Source organism: Heliangelus exortis, chromosome 2 (assembly GCF_036169615.1).
Source record: "Heliangelus exortis chromosome 2, bHelExo1.hap1, whole genome shotgun sequence".
In the NCBI taxonomy this organism is placed as follows: domain Eukaryota; kingdom Metazoa; phylum Chordata; class Aves; order Apodiformes; family Trochilidae; genus Heliangelus; species Heliangelus exortis.
This window is the reverse complement of record NC_092423.1, coordinates 5,484,907-5,511,822: the sequence shown is the minus strand read 5'-3', so window position 1 is coordinate 5,511,822 and position 26,916 is coordinate 5,484,907. Positions and strand designations below refer to the sequence as shown.

Below are 26,916 nucleotides of genomic sequence, written 5' to 3'. Positions count from 1 at the left end.
ATTGCATGTCTGTTTTAGAGGGTGTCCTGGCGGTAGCAGCTGTCCAAGTTGAATCACTGGATTTTGTGTTCAGCTCATGCTGAAAGAAGTCCAAGATGTTTACAAAACGGACCAGAGAAATTCAGAGCTGGCTCTCTGCAGCTGGAGGCAAAGCAGACGATCCAGCAGAGCTTTGGATGGCTCCAAGGGCAGCGTTTTCTGCGAGTTGATGGGTGGGGACTGTTCCAAGCCATCTCGGGATGCTTTCAGGACAGCACAGCTTTCCAGACTTCTCTTAAATAACATATTTATTTCCTCACAATGGCTGAAAACCTTTGCTGTCATTTAAAAAAACCTGCAAATGCTGCAGTTAGCACGGTGAACCCAGATAGTTAGTCAAAAATAAGAAAAAGAATACTTTTCGTTGGCTGAATTCTTATCTACAAAAGTTTCATAAAATCAAAGTCTTAAAATCAAATTTGTATCCCCGATCCATCCACTCCGTATTTTCGTTTAAAAATCACCAGTCAAATTATGTTGTGCTCTACTCTTAGCTTTACCATTGTTGGCTGCCACCTGCAATTAATTTGATTTTATTAGGAATCAAACCGCTCGTCTCGATTACAACACTGATGCTGGGAAAAAGACTGTCTCCTGCATGATTTTTTTCTTTTTAGCCATGAGCAGACCAGGCGTAGCTGTGTGCTCATAGTTACTCAGAACTCTCTGATGGAGGAGGCACAAATAGTCAGCATCCTGCTCTCCTCACGCATCCGGGGCTGAGGGCTCAGACCAACAAGCCCCACGAGATGCAGGGCGTTGGAGTGTGTTGAATTGTTGCTTCACTAAATTGGACAAGCTGGAACAAGTCTGGCTCACACAGGATGATGGGAGTCTAGTCTGTGAGGTGGGGAGTGGCCAAAGTAGGTGGAATGAGTGGGGACTTGGTTCATGTTTGCAGCTCAGAAGCTTTTAATCAACTTGTTTGGGTGGCTTTTAGGTTTTTTTTTCCTTGGTTTTTAGCACAGAAATCGATGGGGGTGGGGGGAAAGATTGCTTTGGAAATGCTGTTGTCATGTCTGTGATTTGTTGTTCCTTTGGTACTTGGTGTTCCCTTTTTTTCCCTGTGATCAGGTTGGCTGGTTGGGCCACAGTCCCACAGTCCCTGCACAGTCCCTCTTGGAGAGGAAGAGTGAGGCTGTGGGGCACTGAAATTCAAATGCTAAATTTTTCTTTTGGGTATCATTGTAGGTGTCTCTATGAGGCCCTGCAGCAACATGATCACGTCAAAATACTTGGGTCTGGGTGTTCAGTTCTTAGATTAAAAAAAGACTTTTTTTTTTTTTTTTTCCCTGTGGAAAAATACTTATTCGAGGCATGGGAATCCTTCAGTGAGTGTTCCAAATTTCCACTGAAAAACCCTTTAAAAAACAATGTGTTGTCTAGCTAGACTGTCCCTTTGTGGCTTGCAGCAGTTTTTGGTCCACGAAGAAATTCAACCAAAGTGCTATCTCATCTCTGTCTCCTGGAGGGGTTCCTTAGTGGTCTCTTGACAGCAGTTGAAATTTGGAGCCTGCCAAAGAGTATTCCTAGTAGGCCTGGGCCACACAAGAATGCAGTCTGTGGTGGTGCATCCTACACAGTGTTTCTTCCCAAAAATATTGTCAGTTTTGCCTCAGATCATGTTATGAAATGAACTTACCCATTGGCAAATTGTGTAAAAAAAAAAAAAAAAAAAGAAAAAAAAAAAGAAAAATCTCTTCCTTTTCTTTGTTTGCTTTCCTAGCAAACAAGTTTAGGAATAAGGCTGAGTTTCTGGATGTCTCATGCCTCCTTGTAGAACAAGTTGGAAATGAGAACAGCAATACTTGCTGCATAATCTTCAAAAGGGAGCTGCTCTTGGGGAAGAGCAGGATCATCCTGACATCGTTCTTAGTGCATCCTCTGGACTCTTATTCCCCCATTATTCCTTTTATCACTCTATTATTCCTCTTGCATTCACTGGCATGGCTGGAAGAAGTCCTTTCAGGCAGTCTCCTGGACTGAAGAGACAAAGGAGTTCGTTTAGAGCAGTAGCTCTGAAGAGGGGAAGGATGAAACAGCAGAATAAAGGTCTGCATTGTGGTCACTCAGGAGAAAGATGAGTGGCATAAGAGGGGAAACCACAAAGAATTAGAAATCCCAAACAAAAGCATGGAGGAGAGAAGAGCAATTATATTAACATTTATTTTGCATCTGTCTATTTATGTGCACTTCCATTTATATAAACAGTGCTGGCAACTCACAGTATGAAGTTGGTTGTTGGTGCTGCTCTTGGGTCTAATAGCAAGGTATTGATGTGGTCTGTGCCACAGCTGATGACAGCCAAGCTCTTCCTTTGCCACATTAATTTTGATTGCAAGTGCTTCCACAGCAATAAAGTCCAGTATTTGCAAGGACCATTTTCCCATGCACAACAAATGTCAGACTGACCTAAATGTTGTTGTTGTAGTAAATTACCTCTTGATTCTCTTTTCTTTGGCATGTTGGGTCCAGGATAAGGCTTACTCATAACTAGAATAGCTAATGGTCTAGGGCTCTCTGTAGGTCTTCAAGCAGCCTAAAAGGAGTTTTATCATTTTCTGTTTTACCATTGAGGATTATAATGGTGGTCCATAAATACAACCTTGAGGATGAGAGTCTCTTTAAGGAGACCTGCAGGGGTTGCACCACCCTGGGGCAGAAGCAAGGGACCAAGAGGGCAGCAGCACTGGTTGGGAAACATCTGGCTGGAGATGGAAAAGGGAGTGGAGTCCCAAGGATTTGGGAAAGAGGTTTTTCCTTGTATGTGAGTGGAGATGACTTGGGTTCTAAGAGGGTAATACCAAGGCAAAATCCAGCTGGAAAAAAAAAAAAAAAAAAAAAAAAAAAAGCTATTCCTTGCCAGGTAGGTGGTTTTGGTTAAACGTTTTGAAGGCTGTGATTTCTGCTGCTGTATAAACCAAAGCTATAACAGGACAGCAGTAAACACTCTAAACATCATCTTTCCACTGACCTCCTATCTGCTCACACGCTGGGCTCGCTTTTTCAGAGGAAAAAAAGGACCCAGGAGGAGGACCAGAATTATCTACCAGAGATTCTTCCACCCTTTCATCCCCCCAAAAGGAGAAGGGGGCAATCCCAGACAAACCCCCTTCTGTCTGATGGCTGAATAACCCCAAGTGTGTGGGGGTTCTGTGCAGATCATTCCTTAATGCCGCGCATTACTCATCTCCTATTGCGGTTCCGGGCCCTGCTCCAGCTGTCTGCCTCCCAACCAACATCCCCTTGCTAAAAGGGGTGAGCACAGGACAAATGCAAACAACGTGCATGTCGAGGAGGTGTAGAAGTCCCCTCGGGGCTGATTCCTCTTATTTTTGAAGCTGTAAATTGAGGAGAAGCCCCACCGCTTCGTGGCTTTGTTCAAAGGAGCAATAGAGCGCTAATGCTCGGATGCTGCACCACCCGGAGGGTTTTTTTTTATTCTTTCCTAATCCAAAAAGTGGAAAATGAGAGAAGTGAAAATAATCCCTCTGCATGCAGAAATGGGTCTTCTTCTTTGCCCCTGTTTAATCAGTGGGGAAACTGAGGCAAAGCAAATGCCCAAGGTCTTGTGGATGGTTAAGAACAAAGCAGGAATAAGCCCTTCTTGGTGCAGTGCTGAAGGGAAGGGGAGGCCCCTAATGATGATTTTAAAAAAAAAAATTTTTTTAACTTTCTGGACCTCGGAAAGGTTGGTACTGGGCTCAGAGGTTTTGTTTTAGGTAGTCTGTGAGGAAACTATGAATTTGGGTAGAAGGAGTGATCCAAAGGTCCTATCCCTGTTGTGTCTCAGCATTGGCAAAGCTCTACTCTGGTTAGGTTTGGCAAGAGCAAAGCCAAAAAGCAAGCCACAGAGGTAGGGTCCAATCAGAATGCAATTCCAGATGGTGGCTGAATTTGGGAGGAGGGAACATGATGGAGAAGTTTTTGAACCTGGTGCTTGTCTGGGCTTTTGCAGTATGGTAGTTTTAGGTGCTTCAGCTCTTGGTGCCACAGTAGTGTGTGGGTAGATATGGAGGTCTTGGCTGCAAGATGGTGGCATCAGGGTGATGCAGCGAGGGTGGGTGTCCCTGTGCCACTGGTCACCCTTCTCCACCACCAATGTCAGCTTGGGCTGGTGCCCCCAATCTGATCAACCTTCTGGGTGTTCAGCAGCCACGTGTGCTCAGCACCTCCTGTTCCTTCAAAGCTGCTTCCATTTTAGACCCAACCGCATGTTTTCCTGCTCTCCATGTCTGCTTTTATTACAAACAGCAGTTAGCTCTTCAGGGATCTCTGTATAAGATTATGATTCACCTCATTTGGAAACACTTTTTCCATTTTTTTTTTTTTCTAACATTTTCCTTAATCTAAACCAGCACTCAGGGCTGCTTTGCTCCAGCTCCAGGGGCCGAACTTGGCCGAGCCCGCCATGGTGCGTGGCCCATGGTCCCCAGCCAAGCACCTCATGGACAGAAGTGGTTGCTCCTTTTCCTCCCTTTGCCCCCATTCCTGTCAGTACTTCCCTCTGAAGCTCAGCAGTTGAGGTCTTTTTGTGAAATGAGAAGTCTTGAGGAAGGAGCTAAAAATACCTCAAGGAAAGCCTGGAAAGATGGCGATGGGGTTTGTGGCCACTGTGGTGGCTTTGCTTTTTCCTTTCTGAGGCAGATGGCAAGAAAGAGTAAAATACCATTTGTTAGCAGGGCTGGAGGAAATGCCGGTACAAGTATCTCGGAGAAGGAATTATTCCAGAAACGAAGGGAATTGCTGTGGTATTTCCTGTCAGGATTGTCACTTATTTTGTTTGTGTCGCAGCAGGGCCTCCAGGCGCCAGGCAAGACGGGGGTTCCTCCATGTCCTAAGGAAATGCACGTGGAGAGGGAAGGTTACTCAGTCTGTACAACCCAGGAGATCAAATCTCTTAAATTCTGTGCTTGGCTTTCCTATTTTGCATTACAGAATGAATTGCAGAATGGTTTGGGTAGGAAAAGACCCCTAAAGCTCGTTCCACCCCCCCTTTGTGTGCAGGGACACCTCCCACCAGACCAGGATGCTCCAAGCCCCATCCAGCCTGGCCCTGAACACTTCTAGGGAGGGGGCAGCCACACCTGCCCTGGGCAGCCTGGGCCAGGGTCTCACCAACCTCATCATAAAAAATCTTTCTTATATCCAATCAAAATTATGTTGCAGTTTAAAACTGTTGCCTCTTGTCCTGTTGATACAGGACCTGGTAAAAAGTCTCTCTCCATCTTCTAACAGCCCTTTTATGTACTGAAAGGCTTCAAGAAGCTCTTCTGTTCCCCAAGCTAGGCTTTTTCTTCACATCATTACATAAAGAGGCTCATATATTTGTGCCTCAGTTTCCCCTGCTTTCTCTGTTACCTGCCTCATCTTGCACAATGCTCCGTGAAACCATTGATGAATTCCTCTGCCAGAGCTCATGGTGAAGGTTGGTGTCTTGTGGCTTGGTCTTCCCCTCTCCTCCAATTTATTTAACACATGCACTTTTTGAATCTCTCAGCTTGTTCCCCAACACCACAAGTGACCTGTTAATTGTGAAGAGAACGAGGCAGCCATTAACCTCATTTGACATCTCGTGGCAGGGAGGGTAAACAGGATGATTTGGATTGTGCAGGAGGAGTTGCTGTTGTCTTCATTGCTCCCAAAATTGCGAAAGTGTGTAGGATCCAGCAGCCTCCAGCACCTACACCTCTTCCATAAAATGCTCTCAAGCATTTGCAGGTTGTGTTGAGGTCCTTATGGACAAGATGCAGGTCCTGCCTTCTGCTCAGTCCTGTGTTTGAGGTGCTGGGTGCTGGCTTGCGTGAGATTTTGCTCCAGCACTTGGCCGTGTCCCAGACACCCTGTGTAATCTCAGACCAGTTGCTCCAAACCAGATTTCCATGGGTGTAAAAAATCACAGCCTGCTCCAGCATTTAGGAAGTGCTTTGCATCCCCCTGGGACTTCCTAGTGCTTTGGGCACTGCCCACTGGTTGGGGTTTTTTTATTAGTTTTTAAAGGAAAGAAGTATTTGCTGCTGATAGCAGTGATGAATTCAGCTTTAACTGTGGGTCAAAAACATGAGCGAGCCAAGGGAGGATTGCAAAATAATTGTAACCACCTTCTCACACTGTGCATATGTATATTTCTCCCTTTTCCATATGCTTATGGGTTTAAAGTCTTTGAGGGAGGCAAGAGCCGGGAGGTTTTATGTCAACAAAAAGTATAAACAGTAATTAGTTAACAAACAAAGTGGGTTTTCATCCCCCTTCCCCAACCAGTGTGTGTGTTGCTCTGCTTACTTCTGGCTGGCTCACTTCTCTTGGCTTTGGGCCACAGCACATCAGCCCCGTTGTTGATGTAGAAGAAAAGGATGCAGCAGGGTTGTGGCTACTTTTTTTTCTTCTTTCTTTCTTTCTTCCCTTCTCTCTCAGGAGCTTTATACGAGTGTTTTGACATTTTCCAGCCACAAGCTGTTTTTCAAAACTTGCTTGTTGGTGAAATCTCTGTTGCTCAGCAGAAGGAGCACAGCGCGTGCCGTGTCCCAGCTCGGTGCAGAGTTTGGGTCTCTGCTGAAAGTGAAACCTGTGTTTTGAAAGGTTTCCTGCAGCAAGGCTGGAGCTGCAGGAGCTTTTCCCCTTAACACGTCCTGCTCCTTTGTAAGGAGAAACCTCGAAAGTTCCCTGTCCTGAGTTGTTTTTTTTTTTTTCTCTCTTACTTTATAGAAGGGCTTTGCAGAGCTACATGCAGTGAACTCACACTGGGTGATGTACTGCCAGCATCCAGGAGGGATGAAGAGGCCCTGTTCAGAGAGGCACATGAAAATGAAAATTGGCATAAAAGAGCTCATATCTCTTCTTTTTTTCCAACAGAGATAATCCAAGGTGGCAATCCCACCTCTATTTGCCTCTGTAGAATGATACGGAACTTCAGCACTAGGTTGTTTATGGTCATCTCTCCTCCTTTTGAATTTTGGGCTGTTTTAGAGTTAGTTTAGTATCATTATGGGTTGGGTCTGGTTCTAGGAGCAAACTTGGAGTTTGACCAAGTGTTGTGGGTTTGGGTTGTAGACCTCAAGATGATGTAAGTGCCCACTTAGTGCAGGCCTGTAACGCTGCTGGAGTGCCCCATTTGGTGACTGTCCCAGCACTGGTTCTTCCCAGCCTTTCTGGAAACACAGAAAACGCCATGAGCAGAGATAAAAAGGATGTGTTTTGGATGATCCAACTTGTTTACCCCGAATCTGCTGGAGTTTTTCTTTTAAGCATTTCAGCTGAATTGCCTCCAGCCTCGACTTCCCAAACCTCGATGGGTGTTTGCAGAACTCGAGAACCTGTCAGTTTAAAAATAACCCAAAGAATGCTCTTTTTCCTCATTAGAGACAAAGCTGTTTCACTCTGGCTCTGGTTTCTCTCTGAGAGCATGGAAAGTGTGCCCGGGTGAGAGATAAGGCCCTTGCTCAGGAAGGGCTGTCACCCACCCATTCGGGGATTATTATCCCTCTGAGATGCAGGCAGCACAGGACCAAACCCTCCCTGGTATTGCACCTCAGAGGGAGGTGCTGAGCACTTTTTTTTTCCATGGGAAGAAAACCACTTCTGTGCACTAGTGGGGGCAGAGCTCTGGTTGACTGGGGTGACTAAATCTGGTCTGGGAATTGGAGGGTTTTGTTCTGCCTTGGAGACCATTGGAGAGTCATGGCATGAGGCAAAGGATGCTGGAGGGATGCTTGGCTCTGGCTTGGTCTGAGAAGCTGAATGAATAAACAGGCTCCCTGTGGTCTTGCTGCTAAATATGCAGAAATAGAGGATGGTAGAAGTGGCTTTTACCAGTCTCTGCACAGCTGTGTGCCCAGTCTGCCCATGATTCTGCTGTCTCTTCTTTGGGAAAATGTAATTATTTTTGTTGAGGTGAGCAATGGATCAGTTCAGGCTGAGCATTTACTGTGGATGAAGTGATGATTGCTGCAGTGGTGCTAATAAACTTTGCATTTTGGAGGTCCTAACAAAATAACAACCACCCTAGCACTGTTAACTTTTAAAACCCAATATTGTCTCTCCACTTATAGGGTGTTTGGGTTTACTTAGTATTTTGCCCCAAAGATTCTGTGTTCTATTAAACATCCTCCAAGCTCTGCTTTTTTGGATTTCCAAGAGAAGAGTGCTGGGCTGAAACCATGGGAAGTGGTGAAGATGGACAGACACATTTGCCTCTGGTAATAGTGACTTTTTCCCAACTGATTTCAGAGCATTCAAGATTTTCCACTTTTACTAATACATTTTATTAAAAATTAACTGTTGTACCGATGGATGAGTGTCCTCTTCTTTACAGAATAACTTGTTTTTTGCCAAGCACATTTATCAGCGATGTGGAGTTCCCCCAAAGTCTGCAAGTCCAGCAGGCAGCTTGGCCCACTGGTGTTAGGGGAGTCTCCTGAGAACTGCTGCCAGCTTTGGATTTGTGTGCCAGTCTGGGCTGCATTTTGAGACCTAACCATTTTCTGCTTTTTTTTTTTCAGCAGCGCAATGTCAGGATCAAGTTTGAATATGAAGGAGAGAAGAGGTATGTGCCCAACCCATTCCCCAACATGTACAGGGACAAATTACTCTTTTTATCCAGCCTTGTCCTACTGACTTCAGCCAGCTGCAGATGAGCTCACAGCAGGATTCATTCCCCTAAAATCAACTACAGTTTTATATGCAAGAGCCTTGCCTTTTCATACTTTTTGCCACAAGTACCTCTGGGGATTTGCATGCAGGCAAAGTGGTTCCAAGCTGGAAGTAATTAATGCCTCTTACCAGAGACTTAGGGTGCACACTTGAATCCTTTTCTCAGTTCTTGAGCACTGCTGAACCACAGCTGAGCTGCAACTCTGCAGAAATATGTTTTTTGATTAGCAGCCTATGACACTTACTTAAGATAACCAGATTTTGGGCACGAGTCCCATAAAAATAAAGCTGGGAGTTAAAGCTTGCCTGCCCTTCCCTACTTGACATTTTCATGGAATCACCTCTGCTTGGTGCTTGGTGACTTCAGCAGAGCAGGAAACTGACAGGCTGATGGTCCAAGTTGCATGTTAGAGCCAAAATAAATTTAAGTAATATCACCTCAGGGTTAGACTGGACCTGCTAGGATGTACCTGTAGAGCTGCTGCATGTGATGGTGCAGGATGCCACCAGCCTGCATGATTCTTCCATCCCTCCTCCCCATTCAGAGCCACTTGCTGAAAATGGAGCTGTCACAGACCAGTGCCTGACACTGGCTCTTCCCCAGGGAAGGGTTAGTGGACTTCCTTCCCTTCCATCTGTATCTCAGAAGGGGGAGGAAGAGAAGAGCTGCCTACCAAGAGGATTCTTGGTAGATATTCTTGTAGGGTAGGTCATCTTCTCTCAGGCATAGCAGATGAGCAGCATTTCTATGAGTATAAAAGGAAGGAGCAAGCTTTATTCTTTATGATTGAAGAATAGAGATCCTTTCTTCTAAATTGTCAATCTAATCCCAAGTTATAGTATGCTTCTACTAAAATGGTGCTGTTATTGTATTTGCTTATGTGCACAGGATTATCCAGTTTCCAAGACCAGTCAAATTCAAAGAAGTGGTGCAGAAGGTCACAGATGCTTTTGGACAGACGATGGACTTGTTCTGTGTGAACAATGAGGTACTCTTCTCCTTATTGTTAAGGGAGTGGTTTAGGTTCTCTAGGTGCCCACTTCAGAACTGGGAAATCATTAAGGACTTATTTTAGTGTTCTATGTAGATGTGAAGAATAATCCTATTTTGTGGTTCCCAGCTAGTGACAGGACAAGAGCTGTTGTCCGGGCGGAGCTCAGATGGGTTCTGAGACTCCAAGCCAGACTTGCTCCTTCTCAAAATTATTTCAAATGGTGACACAAAGATATTGCTCTCTCCCAGAACAAAAAAATAATCCCCCTAACTGAAACAGAGTAAGGAATTAAGTAACTGAGATGATGGAGATGTTGTACACAGCAGTGGTAGACGTCTCCCCATGGCAACAGGACCAACTTTCGGTGTGTCTGTCTGTCTGTTGAGACACAAGGTGAGGAGGAGAACAGCTGAGACCAAATGGTTTTCCTGAGAGCCACATGAAGTGACTACTGCCTGTCTGGGCTGGATGTAAAGTCTTCTCATCTTGGAGGCAGTTTTAGAAGAGTGGTGAAGTGCAGAGCATATGGGACAGTGCTGCTAACAGAGCATACTTTGATTTAGCACTGACTGTTTCACCCCAGAACCCTGATGCATCTTCTTGTGGTTCTGCAGTGCAATCTGCATCACTGGAGGTTCCTCTGGCAGGTCCCATGGCCACTTATGGGCAGCCAAGAAACCCTCTCCCTGTGCTCTGTGTATTTTAAGGCTTGAAGATGTTTCTCACCCAACCTTATTCATTGTTTTCCAACTTTTTTCTTGGAGCCCAACACTGTGTCTGAAGGGAAGGTACTGATGGGGGCCTTTACCTTGAAGGGAACAATCCTTGGTGTCTGTTCTGGTGTGCTCAGTGTTTTCCTCTGAGGGATTTTGCAGTGAACTGAGCAGGCAGCTGGAGCCACTGGACTCTTGAGGTGTTGGGAAAGAGAAGGGGACCAGATGACTGACAGGATTTTAAATACCAATTCTTTTGGATCTGTCCTGACACCTTGCTTGATCAAGAATTAACTGCAAATGACTAACAGCCTTTCATTAAAGTGTGAATAGAGAAGGAGGTAATGAAGAGAGCTTTGCCTCTTCTGGTTTGGTTTTTGGTTTTTTTTTTTGGTTGGCTTGTGGGTTGTTTTTTTCCCTCTTCCTTTTATTTCAATGGGGATTTGCTCCACAAAAAGATTGTTATTCTTTTATAATAGGTACCTCATGATACCAAAGTGTCTGCTGGGTCTTGGCTTTGAATGCAGTCAGGTTTCTAATCTTGGGCATTCTCTGACAGCCCTCCAGGGAAAAGCCTGCCATTGAATTCCCCAGGAATGACTCATTTCATTCCAGGTTTCTTTCCACTGGAAGAGGAATTTTTTTCCAGCAATAGCAAACAGAAGCTTAAATAATGCATTTAATTCCATGTTAGAATCTGTCTTCCTGGACATGTGCACAGCACATAACAGGATCCAGAGCAGGCCTTTGGGTACTCCTGACTTCTTAGGGTTGAGAAGGAGCTTTGATGGTTTGTTTTTCCATACATAAAAATCCCTCCTTGTGAGAACCCACACTTTGGGGAGGAGGTCTGAGTGGTAGTAATTCAGAGATTTTATTGTGGGAACACTATAAAGAGACAGACATGACCTTGGAGGAAATAGCCTACATATCCTCATGGTGGCACGCCAGTATCTGGCTCCTTGCATGTTTTGGGTCAGGTTTTTTAGTCTCATGACTGGAAATCTCAGAGGTAGCCTGTCCACAGCCTCATTACAGTTAAATGTTTCACTCTCTGTTCATGCTCAAAGAGAGCTGTGCAGAAATCCTTCATTGCCAGCAGATGCTTCTCTTGCAGTAGCACCTTGTAGACCTAAATTACACTGGGGTCAACAGACCCTTGGAAAAACTCACCAAATGGCAGTCCCTGTCCTGGTGAAGTTCTGAAGCCAAGATCAGTGAGATGAGCTTGGCATTTGGGTGGAGCAGGAGCACACATGAATCACATCCTGGTGGGACCATGGAATCAGTGGGCTTGGGCTGGTACAGATAAGAGCAGGGCCAGGCTGTGGGTGTACTTATTGGGCATGTCTGCATGTTAGGATTAAGCTGGGCCCATCTCTCTAAGCAGGACAGCAAAATCCTGCCTGGCCACGGACAGCACGGGGTGGTGTGTGTTAGACATCTGGCTGAGTTGTGGATTGAAAGATTGCCTTCTGCAGCAGATGCTCTGTCTGGTTGTGATCTGTATGCACTGCTAAACAGCAGCTCCAGGTGTGACTGAGTGTTGCTGTGTCTCTTGTCCCATCTCCAGCATCACCTCCTGATGTGACCTTGTGCAGTGCTCTGCCACCAGTTCCTTTCTGCCCTCCCCTTGCATGACTCCTCTGAGGCTGTCCCTCAGCATCATTCCAAAAGGTTAGGGAGAGTTAAAGTTTAGGGAAGTGGTAGAACCTCCATAATGAGACTGGGGGGAGGAGAAGTGTTTCAAAGCATATTTAACAAACATTTGTCGAGAATTGTTGATGCCAGTTGGTCCTGCATTGGGCAGGAAGATGAACTAATTGACCTCTCAGATTTTTCCCCAACCCTGTTTCCTACTATTCTTTGGCTCTCTGCAGTGTCTTACAGAGTGAGGTCTTGCAGTGCAGTTGTAGCTGGTGAAAACTCACCCTTTGCCCTCACTTTTGTAGACTGCAGTGGACTGACTGCCACATCCCACAGTAAAACCTTAGGCTCCAGGGGACAACACTATTTAGAAGCTACAAGAATAACAAGCTCTGTTTAGTGCAACTTCTGTGCAAGTAAACTTTGCTGTTCACCAATGCTGCTTGCTCTGCTAGAATAAACCCAGTTACTGAAATGCCCCCTGGTGATTAGTTCTGCATGAGTCTATGTTTAGTTTTGTGCCTAGTTGATATCTGTTCCTAATATCCATATGTGCCACAGTCTGGAAGCCAAATGGAGCAAAATCTCCTTGCCAGATGTGGGTGATAGGCAAAGCCAAGCTAAATACTGGCTCCAGTCCCTTTTACAGGAGGGCAATTTCTGCCTGATGTTTTTGGCTCCTCTGAAGCATGCAAATGTGTTAATGTTGAGATACTGGAGTGAGAAGGAGTGACCTGCAGAACATTCTGTTCAGCAGCAGCTGAGGGCTTGTTCTGAACACTTGAGAGGAGCTCAGGAAAGGAATGGGTGAGCAGTTGAACTGTGATTACAGTTCAGAGTCACATTCTGCTCATTTCTGGTGAAATGAGAGGAACCAGCTCTCCACCATCCTCCTTTCTGGGTGGGGGAGTGTAGGAGAGAGGACTTAGCTCCTTGATGCACCTGTGGAGCCCTTGTGAACTTCAAGAGTGTTAAGCAGTTCACCAGGTCAGCCTCTCAAGCTCTGCTGCTTAAAGGACTGAGAACAGCTGTAAAGCATTTGGGAGATGTATTCAATACCATCTTTGTCTGATAGCTGCTGTAACCACTTTTTGATTTGTTCAGATCCCAAAGTAGAACCATGGGCCAACCATTTATTCCATGGATTTACTGAAAGCCCTGAATAGTTGGTATCTACCTGAGGGCTCCCATCCATATCCAAGCCCGGTCACAGACTGGGAATGTGTTTCCAGCCTTGCTTGTTTGGCCCAACCCAGACAAGACTGGTGTTGGTGTTCTCTGTAAACTTCACAGCTGGATAAGCCCCTTGCTTCAGAAGTAAGGGACATCTTCTTCAACTTTTCCCCTTCTGGTTTAGTTGAGAACTCAAGGCCCTTCCTCAGCAGCCTGTAGGACATTCTGGGCCAAGGCTTTCTCAGGAATTCCCCTTGGAATCTTTTTCTAACACACAAATAACAAAACAGTTTTCAGACAAAGAGTGCACAACCTGATTATTCCTCTTCCTGGGTGAATGAGTTAAAAGCTTTGTGCTCGAATCAATTTTTCTGTCTTTTTGTAGAAATTTCTCAACCACGTTTGCATACCTTACACTGGAAGAGCACTCCTAACTTAACCTGGAGTTTATTACTTAAATATCTTTTGGGAACTGGCCCTGCCTTTCCTCAGCAATTGCTTCCAACAATTACACCTGGCAGATTCTTTTTCTCACCTCTTAATCCAATTTCTGGATGTCTTAACTTCCATGCAAGCTATAAGGATCCTGGGGATTTCCTTTATGACTCTAAAGGTTGCATTAAAATTAAACTTTAAATATTTCAATGCCCTTTTGCAGCCCTGTTTTTTAGTCTCTCCAAGCTGAGTGCCTAAGGTAGGTATAAGCTCAGGAGCACAGCTGCAGCACCTTGGCTTTCTTGGTGGGATGATGCTAAGCAGATAATTTCTCATATGAAATAGGTGGCCCTGCACATGTCTGGATTTGTCTGCAAAATGGGGACAAAAGATAACCTTCCTATCACATGGGAGGAAAGAAACTCAACCCAATCTTTGATTTTTTCACTCTGCAGAAAGAGCAGCCACGCAGACACCTCAGACAGAGCTTGGCAGGCCCAGGCTGTGGTCCTTGGGTGGAGGAGGTGACTGCAGCACAGTTTAATGGGGTGAAACCTCATCCCTTCCCTTGACCTGGCCATCCCTGTGGTCCCAGCCTCAGTGCACAGTCTGAGGTGTAGCTGCCTGTGGGCCAACAGCCAAGCCCTTGGCCAACACCCTGGGATCAAAAAGGTGGACACACAGGCAGCTTTTGAGTGTCTTTTTTTTTTTTTTTTTTTGGAGTGGTTGATCCGAGGTGCATTTGCTGTGGTTGGTGGCATGAAGCCTGATCACCCTGTGGGCTGAGTTGCCTTTCAGAAGTCCTCAGCAGCTGTGGCTCCCAGTAAGACCAGTGTGAGCTTACTGGAAGCTGTGGCCACCCTGTCCCTTTGGTAGGTGTAACTGCTGTGTACTTTGGCACAGGCAGAAGCTGGATTCAGTGCCAGTGCTTGAGGCAACCTGCAGAGGCTGAGGGCTGGGTTTTAGGAGATTAAGCAGAATGCTCCAGGATGAGGGGCAAAAAGTTGTGTTTTCATTCTTAGCCCAGGGCAGCAGAAGGCTGCAGAGCCCCTCTGAAGTGCAGCTCTGTTGGGTGCTGGAAGTTCTGCAGGACCACGTTCTGTAGGACGTGGTACACCACAAATCAATGTCAAGAAGGTCAAATTCCCTCTGGAAATACGTGGTCAGTAGTCTGCCACTTCCCAGGAAAACATACAGACCTTCAGCTGCTTGGTAGACACAGCTCTGTGTAGCTCTCCAGTGCCTTTACCTTATAAAGAGCAGAAGCTGCATTAGCTCTGCTGAGAAACAGAACTTTCTGTCAAACAAGTGGTTCTCAGAAGGAAAGAAATGTACAGCTTTCACATCAAAAGAGAAGAGATTATTAATTGTGAGATGTTCCCTGATATTACCTAATGCCCAAACACTGTGCTGGTTCCAGCAGTAGGGAAAGCCATTGGGGATCTACCAGAGTAAATTACTGAGTCCAGATCTTGGAGCACCTTCTTCCCAAGAAGAAATTTGGAAGGAATGTGTGGGGCTCTTTCAGGGCTGGGTGGCAGCAGGTCTTGCCTACTAACTCCAAGATCAGAGCAGCCCCATAATAGCAGGCAGCAAGCCTATGGTTTCATCTCCAGTCTCTCTGCTTCCCACTGGTTGAACTGGTGATGTGACCCTTAAGGTCTCTCCTTGCAGATGTTTTTTGTTGTGCTTTTTTTGTGTCTGTTCCTTGGTAGATGAACTCCTGGAAGAAAACATCAGAGCTCAGCAAGTTGGAGGGTACGGGGGGCTCTGTTTCCCATCCTCCTTCTGGGGTCCTTCCCTCATCCCCCAAATTCCCAAGCTGCTCACTGCAAGGATCTGGCTTCCTCTGTTTACCCAGAAGTGTGACACTGCCATGCTCTGGTGTTTGTTCAATCCCTTCCAGCTCCTGATCCCGCTGAAATCCCAGGAAGATTTGGACAAAGCAATGGAACAGCTGGAGCTGAGCCCTTCCCTGAAGAGCCTGCGGGTCCTTGTGAGCGCTCCAAAGAAAGCGAATGTGAGCTCTTCACCTTCTCTGCTCTTCTGTGTCCAGAGGGAGATGCCTTGTTATTGTGCTGGGGAGTGGAAATGTCTCCTGATGGTGCAGAGCAGAGGGCAAACTTATCATGGTCAGCTCTGGCTCAGCTGCTGGGAAATCCTCTGGTGGTGGCAGCCCAGAGACAGAGCTCAGCCCCCTTCTGAGTTCCTTCTGCAGCCTCTAAAGGGTTAAATACCACACTCACCCTCAAACAAAGTTAAAACCCAAGGGAACCCCTTGTGCTTCTGGCTTGCTGTCACCTTTCCTCTGTTCTCAGGGTGATGCCCTGGCCCCTGCCATGCTGAGTGGCAACCTGGGGACTGTTCCCTCCGTGTGATGCTTGCAGTGCTAAAGGCCAGGAAGAGCAGACTGGAGAACCCTTCAGCCTCATTCAGTCTCATGTCTTCTTTTTTATTTTGATTTGTTGTTTTGTTTTTTTTTCCCCCTTATTTATTTATTTGTTTTTCCCAAGCTCAGTGGTTTTGCAGCTAGGGCTGTGCTCTTGACCTCGCCTGCACAGAGTGTTTTGCCAAAGCACACTTCGTGCTGCCCCAAGCACAGGCTGTAAAGCAAGAGATTTAGGGATGTTGCAACTCTGTTTCTTTCCTTATATTTCCTAGAAGTACTGGAGAGACTGGGAGTCTTGAAACTCCCTGGTTCTTGTCCTCATGCTACCCATGGTGCTGATAGATCTTGGAACTTCTTCCCTTTTGAGGGGCTCTCAAAAGGCAAAGGGAGCAGAGTCACAGTGGAAAATTGAACCATCAGTCAGGGGTTCCTAAATCCTGGGCAGGATTGGGGCAATTTGTCCTAGAAACTGCAGGAACTTTGCAGTATTTCAGTTCAATTACCAAGAGCAGGGCAGACAGGTAGTTTCATTCATACCTTTGAGACGTGTTCTGAATGTTCCTGAAGCAGGTAACCATGCAAGAACATGGGGTTCCAAGGTCATACATAAAATTATCACAAAATCCCAATGCACTATTTGAGGGTATCTTAGTAAGACTTGGCTATTCCCATTTATCAGCTGGATTGTCATCTCCTTGCTTTTCCCCTGGTTTGCCTTCCAAAGCAGAGCCTGATGCTTCACTCTCTGCTCTGTTACAGAGGAACCTCTGCAGTGCTGAAGCTGTAAGGCATGGAGGAGAGGCTCTGATTTTGGGATTTCAAACAGAGCAGGAATCAGTTTCTCCCTCTATATGGAAATAATGCAGTGTGGAAATGGTCTTTTATGTCAAATATCTGTGGCTATCATTATCAGCTGGAGAACAGTCTTATCTTCTTATTTTCATAACAGATGTGAATCGTTTGTGAGTGATTTTTGGACCATCCCTAGATTACATACATGTCTTTTTTTTTTTTTTTTTTTTTTTTTTTTAATGGTTCTTGGGTAATATGGACATAGGGAGCCAAATACAGGGTTTCATATGGTGTGTCTCCAAGGGCTCTGGCAGAGTCTGATCATTCCCTGTGTCTCATTACCAGCTCCTCCAGCCGAACAACAGTAAACAGCATGAAATGAGGATCTCCAGATCCATGGGGGATATCATGGGATCCCTGTACAAGGATTCAGAGAGGACACGGAAATACTCAACAGGTCAGTAAAACAAACACTTTTTCTGGTGTTTTGGGCTATTACAAGGTGGACCATCACCCTCTTCGTCCTTCCTGTCTCAAACCTGCAGCTCCTACAGTCAGGATAGCCACCCCCTTGTCTCCCACTCAGTGGAGTTGCTGTTTATGCTTAGTTTGAGGAAAGGAGTCTGCAGGCTGCACAAGTCAGGGTTGTGCTGAGTAAAGGGTCTTGTTGGGCATTGAGAGCCCAGAAGATCAGGGGATGTGAGGTGTGAATTGCAGGGGAAAATGCAGTGATAAAAATCTCCAGTGAATAGGATGCTACTGAGCTTCATCCAATTGAAGAGTGAGGATTTATAGAAAGCCAAGAATCTTTTCAGACCTTTTTTCCTTTAACCATCTGCTGCTGGTCTCTTGTCAACTCTCCCCCTCTTTCTTATTTGCAGAATAATGCAGATGACTGGGCTCAGGTTCCTTAGCTCCTTAGCTGAAATCAGCTTCACAAATTGAGGACCAAATACACCTCTCTGCGCTGTCAGGCTGTTCTTTTGGGTGACATGAAGTCTGTGGTAGTTGCTTTTGTGGTTTCCCAGGATAATGGGTGTATGCAGTGTTTTTCAGTGATGCATTTCAGATGGAGGGGAGCATCCCTTTCCTTCAGAGGTGTTGGGATTCCTGCAGCCTCTGAAGCCAGGCTGGCAAGTGGCTGCTCTCTCCTTGCAGCTCTACACGGATTGGAGTTTGTTTGTAGCCTTGTGTGGTGTTTTCTTTGGTTTTCTGTGCCTGAGGTTATGCTTCTCTTGCTTTGTAAAATTCCCTGAGCTTTTTGGAAATGACAAGTACCTGATAAGCTGTCTGCAGGACCTTTAGTGTGAAGAACCTTGTGGGGTTTGATGGAGAACAGGTTGTCTTGAGCAGAACTGGTAAAGCAGCCCATAGGACCCCATAGCAGGGGTGTAATTATTACTGTTACTACCTGTAGGCAGAATTAATGATTTTTGTCATACAGTGCATGTTTTCTGCCATGTCTGTGGGTGCTGGTTACAGGGTAATTTCTACAGATCCCTCTTGTTTTTATTATTCAACAACTGTAGAAACAACAGCATCAGAGGCCTTGAATAAAGGGTCTTCCAGAGATGCTCTGTACTTACATGGCAGTAAGCACTTCCAAAGTCTATTCTCTGTGCAACAAAAGGGTATTTTTCTCAAAGGATTTGCCCTTTTTCTGTCTTAGAGCCTGTGCTGCCTTGATAACATAGCCTGTGGTTTACTGCACCTCAGCCAATGATACAGAGACAATGTTCTTCTGGGGTAGGTCAAACACAGGTCCTTGTGCAGACATGCCCAACTCTGACTGAAGCCAGGAGTGGGTGGCAGATCTCTCTCTGGGCCTGGTGTTTTGATGTGCCAGGGATGTCTTTTTCTATTGAGGTGTTTTTTTCCAGCTCACACAGCCCTTGAGAGTTTGCCCAGAGTCTGGCAGAGTCACTCAGTGGCTCTGAATGAAATGCACACACAAAACACACTGCAGGGCACAGAGCCTCAGCAGAAACTCTGCGTGTGCAAAACATCTCTGCTGCTCTTTTTTGGCACTTTTCAAGCTGTTAATGTAAGCCAGTGAAGAGCTGTGGCACTGGGAGCTGTCACTGATGTGTGAACTGGGCGTGATGGGCAGAATTGATCCCATCTGTAGCTATGCTAGCAAGGAGATAGTTCTTGCAAAGTTAGACTTTTCTCCCAACTTTTATGCCATGCTTTGGCCTCTCCTTACTGCTTTGGAGCTGCTGTCATACCAGGAGTGCCCCTGGTACCAGGTTTGCCCCACTGACTGTGAGGATGCCTTGAAGAGCATCCTGTAGATAAGACAGACAAAGGAGGAGGCATCAGCTCTGCAAGGGTGAGAGCCTGAGAGGTGGAGATGGATTTGGGATTTAGGATGCTAACGTTGGGATCTTTAAGGGGGTCTGCATGCTGATTGCTCATGCACCAAAATCAGTGTCCTCAGTGCTGTCACATGGTTAGGAATCAAAGGTAAGCACCCCATGCTTTAGTCATCCCTCTGGTTTGTTTGTGCAGACCATCACAGTACCAGAGAATCCTTTTGGCTGGACAAGACCTTTATGATCATCAAGTCCAACCAGTAACCCAGTCTTGGTTTGAGCAGGGGTCACCACAAACCCTCTGCATAGTAGCAGCACAATAAACCTCTCTCTGGAGTTATCTGGGGTCTGTATGAAGCTGATGCAGCTCTGCTTAGGAGGGGTTTGCACTCCAGCACACTTGGGGTTTTTTTTAACCTTCTGAAGCAGAACTGGGTAATGGAGCAGCTGGGCAGAAAATCCATTGAGTTGAAAAGGAGAGAAGTGTCTCAAATAGAGGAGCAGACAGTGGTGATCCTCTCTTGTGGTTTTCTGAACTGAGGATTTCACTGAACTTGGTGGACAGTCAAAAAGCAAGCTAAGAGGCTGGGATTTCTGCAGGAGAAACTGTTCTTCAGGTACAGCTGCAAGGGGTTTCCCAGTGTTCACTTCCATTGTCATCAAAATGGTGTCTCTCAGGAGGAACACTTAATACACCTTTTTCTCTTGAAATCATATTTAAAAGGAGATTTAAAGTGACTTTATAAAAAAAGGTGGTTCAGGGTCAAGTTCTCCGTGTTTCTGGGATGTCTCATGTTTTTCTGCTGACTCTGCCATGTTAGCAGCAGCAAAAAGTAATAAAACTGCATGTTGTTGGCACAAGGACATTGGAAGGAGGGCAGATGTTCTGGGGAAGATTTAGCTATTTTTGCTTCTGCTGGACAGAAAATGTCTCCGTGTCCCTAAAAAACCTTATGCAAAGTCAATATTTTCTTTTTTTTCTTTTTTTTTCTCCATAAACTTTTTCAGTAGAAATCCCATCTTTTTGTTTTGAGGGGGGGAGGAGGAAAATGTTCCAGTCTCTGAATTACCAGCATCTGCAAATGTTCATCTGAGTGCCAGGAAACTTTGGCTATAAAGGGTTCTGGATTCTCAGATAACTGAGGGCTGTTTTTATTTACTTTGAGGAAATACATCTTTCGGAACACTATCCACAAATTATTGAGGTGTCCCATTCCACAATCACCATTTCAGTGGAAACATTGTCCAAAAAGCTTTATTTAAATTTTTTTTTTTTTTTTTTTTTTCAACGGTGGCAAACCAGGCTTCTGAGCTGTGGCATTTTGTGCCTTGCCAGCCCTCTCCAAACCAGGAGCTAACACTTGTCAGCTCCATGTCTTCAAATACAGACTGCCCATGGGAAGAGCAGGAATTCTGCCTTGGAGAACTGCTAAAGGAGTGATGGTGCCCAGGTTTTCATGGGTGCCTGGACCTGTGTGCAGCAGCATCCAGCCCCTGCTAGACCTTGAAGAGAGACAGCACAAAGTGAGGCATCATTTCTGTCCTCATGTCAAGAGATGTGGGGATGGGCACCAGCAGGGAATGTGGTGGCCCCAAGTGGAAAAAAACAACTGGAGGGCATTTGTTGGAAGCAGAAACTCTGGTGCACAGGCTGGCCAGATGATCCTGAAAAACACAGTCATGAAGGTGATACCTGTGCAGTTTCAGTTTCACAGGCCCAAGGAATGAGCTGTGATGCTGATGAATCTTTAGCCCATTCCCTGGCCAGTCCTGTCCCAAAAGCTGCCATCCCAGCTGTACCACTGTAAAAATTGGGGTAGTGCAATCCAGGGACCTCTTACAGGAGTTGGGATAGATGAGACACCCCCCCCCTGTTTTTAGAGGAGGAGGAGAATCTGGCTGTGTGCATCATGCCAGCTGCTTTAGGGCTAAAAAGTGAGTTCTGCCCTGCTTATTAGTATAGAAGTGCCCCAAAGCTTACCTTAGAGGTTTAAATGGATTAAAGTTTACCTAAACTGGATTCCTCTGAGGATGGATTCCTCAGGGGATCAGCGTGGAGAGGATGGACACATGCAGGGCTCCCACTGAAAAGGAAGAAATTGAGGGAGCTTTGGCCCTCCAGCTCACACCTCCACACGACAGTCACAGAGTGAGACATTTCTTGCAGGTTGATCTCTTGTGCTGCTGAGGCCCCAGCCCCATGTTTCTGCCAGGAAAGGCACATCATGACGTCACGATCCCTTCGTTTGGTTTGGTGATGACGTCACGATCCCCTCGTTTTGTTTGGTGATGACATCATCCCAGGGCTGGGCTCACCGTGGCTGCAGCTGTGAGCATAGGCAGCTGCCAGCAAACCCTCCCTAAGCTGACTTCCAAGGGGCTTTTATTCTCCATCAGGACCCCTGCTTGATGCTGATCAGTGATGGATGGAGTTTTGGGAAGGACCTGGCAGGGCAGGGAAAGGGTGAAGCCTGGGAAGGAGGAGGGAAGCCAAGCCTGGCACGGGGGAGCTGGCTGTACATGCAGTACCACAAACTCTGCACATAGTGCATGAAAGATACTTCTTAATAAAAATAACAGAAGGGAACATGAAAGAGCCTGCAGATGCCAGCAGTGACTGTAAGGCTCCGTGCTGGCCTGGTTCACCCTGCTCAGGACATGCTGTGCTCTCCTCTCAAATATATGGCTTTCCATTAATGTGTGTAACATGGAGCAGGAATCCCTTCCCAAAGCACCTTGCTCCAAAGGGGAACTGAGGTCAGGTGCTCAACCAGTGCCAGTCTGCAGAGTTTCCCTGAGTTCAGGAATCCTGCTGAGATCCAGCCAGCCTTTGGCTTACAAAGAAAAGCCTCAGAGTCTGCCCCATCCCACTGGGCATGAGGACTGGAGCTGCCCTGTGATCCTGGAGACCCCAGGAGGACAATCCTGTGGGGGTCTTCTCTGGGCAAGTGGGAAGAGCCTCTGTGATGTGGCATCAGGCATACCTTCTGCTGACTCTGGATGGATAAAGCACTATTATTATTATTATTATTATTATTATTATTATTATTATTATTATTTATCCAATGTGTCCTGTGTTGTCCCACTATGAATTACACAGTGTATCACAGTTGCTGCCCCCTGTTTTCTGCTCCCCCCTCACCAGCAGCCCCGAGGTTTTTTTATCAAACCAGGGAAGCAGCTTTGGGCTCTGTGACTCTGCTCTCACCAGCTCCCTGTGTTCCTCCCAGGCACATGAGCCTGGATGGATGTAAAGCAGGAGCAACAAGTGCTCTTGGAGGTGTGAAGCAGCATAAATTCCTTAGAGCAGCTCTTCCACCCCAAGAGCCTGGCTGAAAAGGATCTGGTTCAATCCAGCAGTTTCCAGTCGTGCAAAAGCGTTTTGTTTAACTTCCTTGCCTGCTGGGAAATGGCTTGTGTCTTAGCCCCTTTTACAGTTTTTGGCAGGAAATGTGACTCTGGAAGGTCAAACACAACTGACCTGATGACTCGGAGTCGTTGTTACAGGCAAAGACTTCGTGTGAGATCATGCAAAGTCTTTACACTTGTGATAAATTTCGTTTAACTCCCTGTGTTCAAAATCAAACCGGGGCAAACGATGGAGTCAGAGGCTCTCTGGGCAGTGGTTGCAGTAGCAAGGGATCCCAGCACTGCCCAGACAGACCCAAACCTCTTAGTAGCAGTGACAGAAGGGCTCAAAAGAGCTAAAATAGAGCAGTTGCACCACCTCAAACCCTCTAGCAGATTTTTTGGAGTAAGAGCCACCCTAATGACTTTATGCAGCATTCTGGATTGACATCTGCTAAGCAAACGAGGGGGTGACAATGCAGTGATTTATCCAGGGTGCCCAAACTGTTAAATGGTTAAAGGTTTGTTTGTTTATCTTCAAAGAGAGGATGCTGTACTTCCCAACTGGTTTTGTTTTTAGGGCTGGTGGAAAGCCAGTTCAATAATGAGCACCGCAGCACTTGAGAGATTCTCTCCCTTGATCTTGGCTTTACTTCAGTTGGTCTTTTTTTCACTGTGTTCTTATCCTGCAGGAAATCTGTGAAGGAGAAAATATGAAAAAAAAAAAAAAAAGTACCTCAAAGCCACATAACTTATTTTCACAGTCTGAGCAAGGAGTCTGGAGGGAGATGTACCATGGGGCAGAAGTATCTATGTATTGGGTATAAATCCAGCAAGGCTGATTTAGTGATCTGTAATGCTGGGCTGACACTGTCAGTGTTAGCAGCTCCTGATGCATATCAGCTGAAGTGAAAAATGGGGACTTGGACTTGAAGTGTTGATCACACTGATGGATTTGTGCCAGAGATCAATCTGGCACAGTAACCATGATGCAGAAAAGCAGCAGAAGGGGCAGAAGTGTGCTGATTGCTCAGTGTTGATTTTCACAATGGGATAGGCCCCTTCTCAGTGCTTTTCTCATGCGATATTGTGCTAAGCCTGGGCACGTTGTTACCAAATGGTAGTGAAAAAAACCCAAAGAGTTGGCAGGAGTTCCACAGAAGCGGGTAAGAAGTGTGGGGAAGCACATCTCTGTGTGCTCTCTGACTCTTCAGGGACGTGGGCTTTTTAGAAGTCTGCTTAAAAACAAGTTGTGTTGCTGCAAAGGCTCACGTTGCACAATACCAACTGCTTCAAGCTCCAGCACGGAGCAGCACGGATCTCTGTCAGCAATTCCTTGCCATGAAGTGATGACAGCCCAGGGATGGAAGGGAGAGAATGCATAAAGACAGGCAAAGCCAAGCCTCTGCATCTGGGCCAAGTGAGGGCAATGCTCCCTCGATCCTGAAAAAGGCACAAGGAATCAGTTGGGTTGGATTTGGGGGAATAACAGGGAGGAATGTGCTGTCAGCATAGGGAAGCTGTGGAGTTCTCTCCCAGGAGCAAAGTAGAAACTCTCTTTGCTACACAAGCCAGGTGGGGTGCCTGCAGAACACCCTGTTCCAGGGGGTTTGTGATGCACTGCAAAACCCCAAAGCTTTCCAGGTGGCTCTGCCTGGTGTGGAGGCTCTGGGGCTAGAGACAGGGCAGACAAACCCTCTCTTGGCAGGAGATGGGGTTGGTCCATTAGATATTTCCCCTCCCTGTGGGTTTTAGATTTGAGAGCTGGTTTTTTTTTGTCCTCTATTTTCATAGAGGGTAGAGGGAGAGAAGAGGGGGTGTTTGAGTACAGATTGTTCTCCATATAAGAAGTGTTTAAGTGGTGTTGCACCAAGGTTACCTGGGCTGTTTCCCAGATTGCTGAACAAGGCAGTGATGTGATCCAGAGAGGAAATGTCCAGAGGTCAAAGAGGGGAGGTGGGTTTGGAGTTTGTGTTTTGCTTTGAGATTGCCTGATTGTGTAGCAACAAAACCCTGGAGTCCTTTTCTTTCTGGCATTGACAAAGCACCTGAATACAGTGCACAGCTCTTAGGATTCACGAGTAGGTTGAAGGCCATCTCTGCTAGATGTTGTAGGAAACTGTCCATGTTGCAAAAGCTTTGTAGGATGCCCATAAAAAATACCCCATCCATCTCAAGCTCCTCTTTTCCCTTCCCTGCACGAGTTAAAACCCAGCAGCATCTTCAGGGAGTCTGTGATCACTGAAAGAGTGTCTCTGAAAGGACCTGGATGTGGTAAGTCCTCTCTTTGACCCATGCCTTTCCCTCTTCCAGGCTCTCTGCACACTGGCAGGAGTTCCCCACCCCCAGGGAGTGTTCCTGAAGAGCAGCAGCAGATCGCTCGCCAGGGATCCTACACCAGCATCAACAGCGAGGGAGAATTCATCCCTGAGACCATGGATCAGAATGTAAGTGGGGCCAAGGCAGGTGGGTAAAAACCCAGGCAGCATCAGGCATGAGAGGGGCTGCTCTACAGAGTGTCATTCCCACCTCAGAGGGCTCTGAGCACAGGGATCAGGCCAGCTTTTTCCAGGGATGGGTGCCCACAGGCTTTGACGTGCTCAAGGAACCGTGGTCCCAGTTTCCAGGAACCTGTCCAGCTGCAGTGGTGATGGCAATGTGCTCAGGCACCTCAGGTAGCTCTAGAGGAATGTAGATCTGGCACACACCTGCATGCCAGCTGCCAGGACCTCCTGGCCACAGCCTTCCTGGCTCCCAGGGACCACGAGGGAGTGTGCCAAGCAACTGATTGCCTGTGATTGCAACAGCCTGAGGATGTCAGCAGCTCTTCCTGCTTCCCATGGGCTGTTTCTGCCTGAGCTCCAGCTCCACTTCTTGGCTCTGCCTGCAGCCTCTCTCTGTAGTTTTGTCTCTTTGTCCCTCCCTCTTAGAATATATTTTTTCCCTCTCTCAATAAGGAGTTTGTATATTCCAGTCCCTTAGTCATAACAGAGCAGCACAGTGAGGAGCTGTGCCTCTTCCTCCAGTCACTCTGGTACCCGTGATGGGGCAAACTCTGGAGTGTAGAGGGATCAGCTTACACCTTCTGCTGTATTTCCATCTCTGCACAAGACATAGCTCTGAAGAGCTTAGTATAGGTCCTGTGAAGTCAGCTGGAATAACTGGGCACACAACTCATTCTTGGAAGGGCAGGACCAGGATCCACAATTTGTGGCTGTGCAGCAGGGACATGGAGGGACATCCAGAAGGCACCAAGCTCATTCCAGCATCCTGCTGTGATGGCCCCCGAGGATCCTGCCTAGGGAAACGTGCATTTCCTACACTCAGAACAGCATCCACTACCTCTGGTTTTGTGTGCAAGCTGTGCCAGTGTTTCCATGGCAAAGTTGTGTTTTCAGCAGTTTATTAGACAGCCATTAATAAAATAAGAAGTCACTCTGGGTGAGTCTTGGCAGCGTCAGAGTGCAGATGTATCTCGTGCTCCTTGCAGCCAAAAGTTGGCTTTCTATTGTTTTCAGATGCCTTCCAAACATGCTTGGTAGGATTGAGACAAATTGTGTGTGTGTCCAAGGGGAGGGTCCACACAAAGCCTCTCTTGGGTGTAAATCAGTGCAGCTCCACTGGATTTTAATGGAGCTCCTTCAGTACTCACTGAGCTCCAAGCCTGCTCCTGATGAAGGTTCCCAGATGCTCTCCTTACTTTTCCCCAACATCACACCATGGGTGGTCTGCTGCCTTTCTTTGGCAAATTAAGTGCAGGAAAAAAGAAAACCTAGGGATGTTTGAGTTTTGGGTTTTTTTCCTCTCCTCAGTGAGCAGCCATGCTTTCCCCTGTATGAGCTTTGCCCTTAGGATGTCCTCGTGCTGTAGCTTCCATATGTGCCTCGTGGAGAGCTGCTGGTGAGCTGGTGCTTGCTGCCTTCTGGGGGAAAGCCCTGTGCAAGCCTGTGATGTAAGTGTGGTCTTTGCCTTGAGAGCAGCTTGGCAGATGGACAGGTGCTGAGTATGGAGCCTCCTTGGATTCCCAAACCTATGCTGTTGAGAAATGAGTCCCTTTCAGCATTATTTTAACAGCTGGGAGAAACCTGGCATGCTTGGCAGAGGTGGGGAGTAGGGTCTAGCAGGGGTCTTGATCTTTTTGGCTGGGGCACTTTGAATGATGTGAGGCTTTGGGGTAAAAAATGGGAAGCAGAGAAAAATCATGCTTTCCAATTGGGACTTTTTCCTCCTAAAACAATGTGAGCTGTTATGACAACCATCTGAGGAGGTCTGGGGCAGGAACAACACATGGAAAGGGAAAGCTGTTCCCAGACACAGGGAAGGAGGAATGACATGGACCTGGGAGCCAGCAAAGGGTGACTCCACGTGGTGTTCAAACCTCACAGAATCACAGAAAGTTAAGGGTTGGGAGGGACCCCAAA

At 46.5% G+C, this 26,916-nt stretch overlaps 1 protein-coding gene across 5 annotated transcripts in view; it reads left to right on the top strand.

Moving 5' to 3' along the window:
- Positions 1-26,916, top strand: part of LOC139792006 (mitogen-activated protein kinase kinase kinase 3-like) — an 82,340-nt gene that overhangs the window by 39,033 nt on the left and 16,391 nt on the right. For 3 of the 5 annotated variants that reach the window (XM_071734626.1, XM_071734622.1, XM_071734623.1), the window contains 5 exons: positions 8,538-8,581; positions 9,578-9,677; positions 15,558-15,671; positions 17,178-17,289; positions 24,809-24,942. In XM_071734626.1, coding sequence (XP_071590727.1) covers positions 8,538-8,581; positions 9,578-9,677; positions 15,558-15,671; positions 17,178-17,289; positions 24,809-24,942 — 504 coding nt within the window. The remainder of the gene's footprint in view (positions 1-8,537; positions 8,582-9,577; positions 9,678-15,557; positions 15,672-17,177; positions 17,290-24,808; positions 24,943-26,916) is intronic. The other 2 variants (XM_071734625.1, XM_071734627.1) reach the window with 2 other exon arrangements.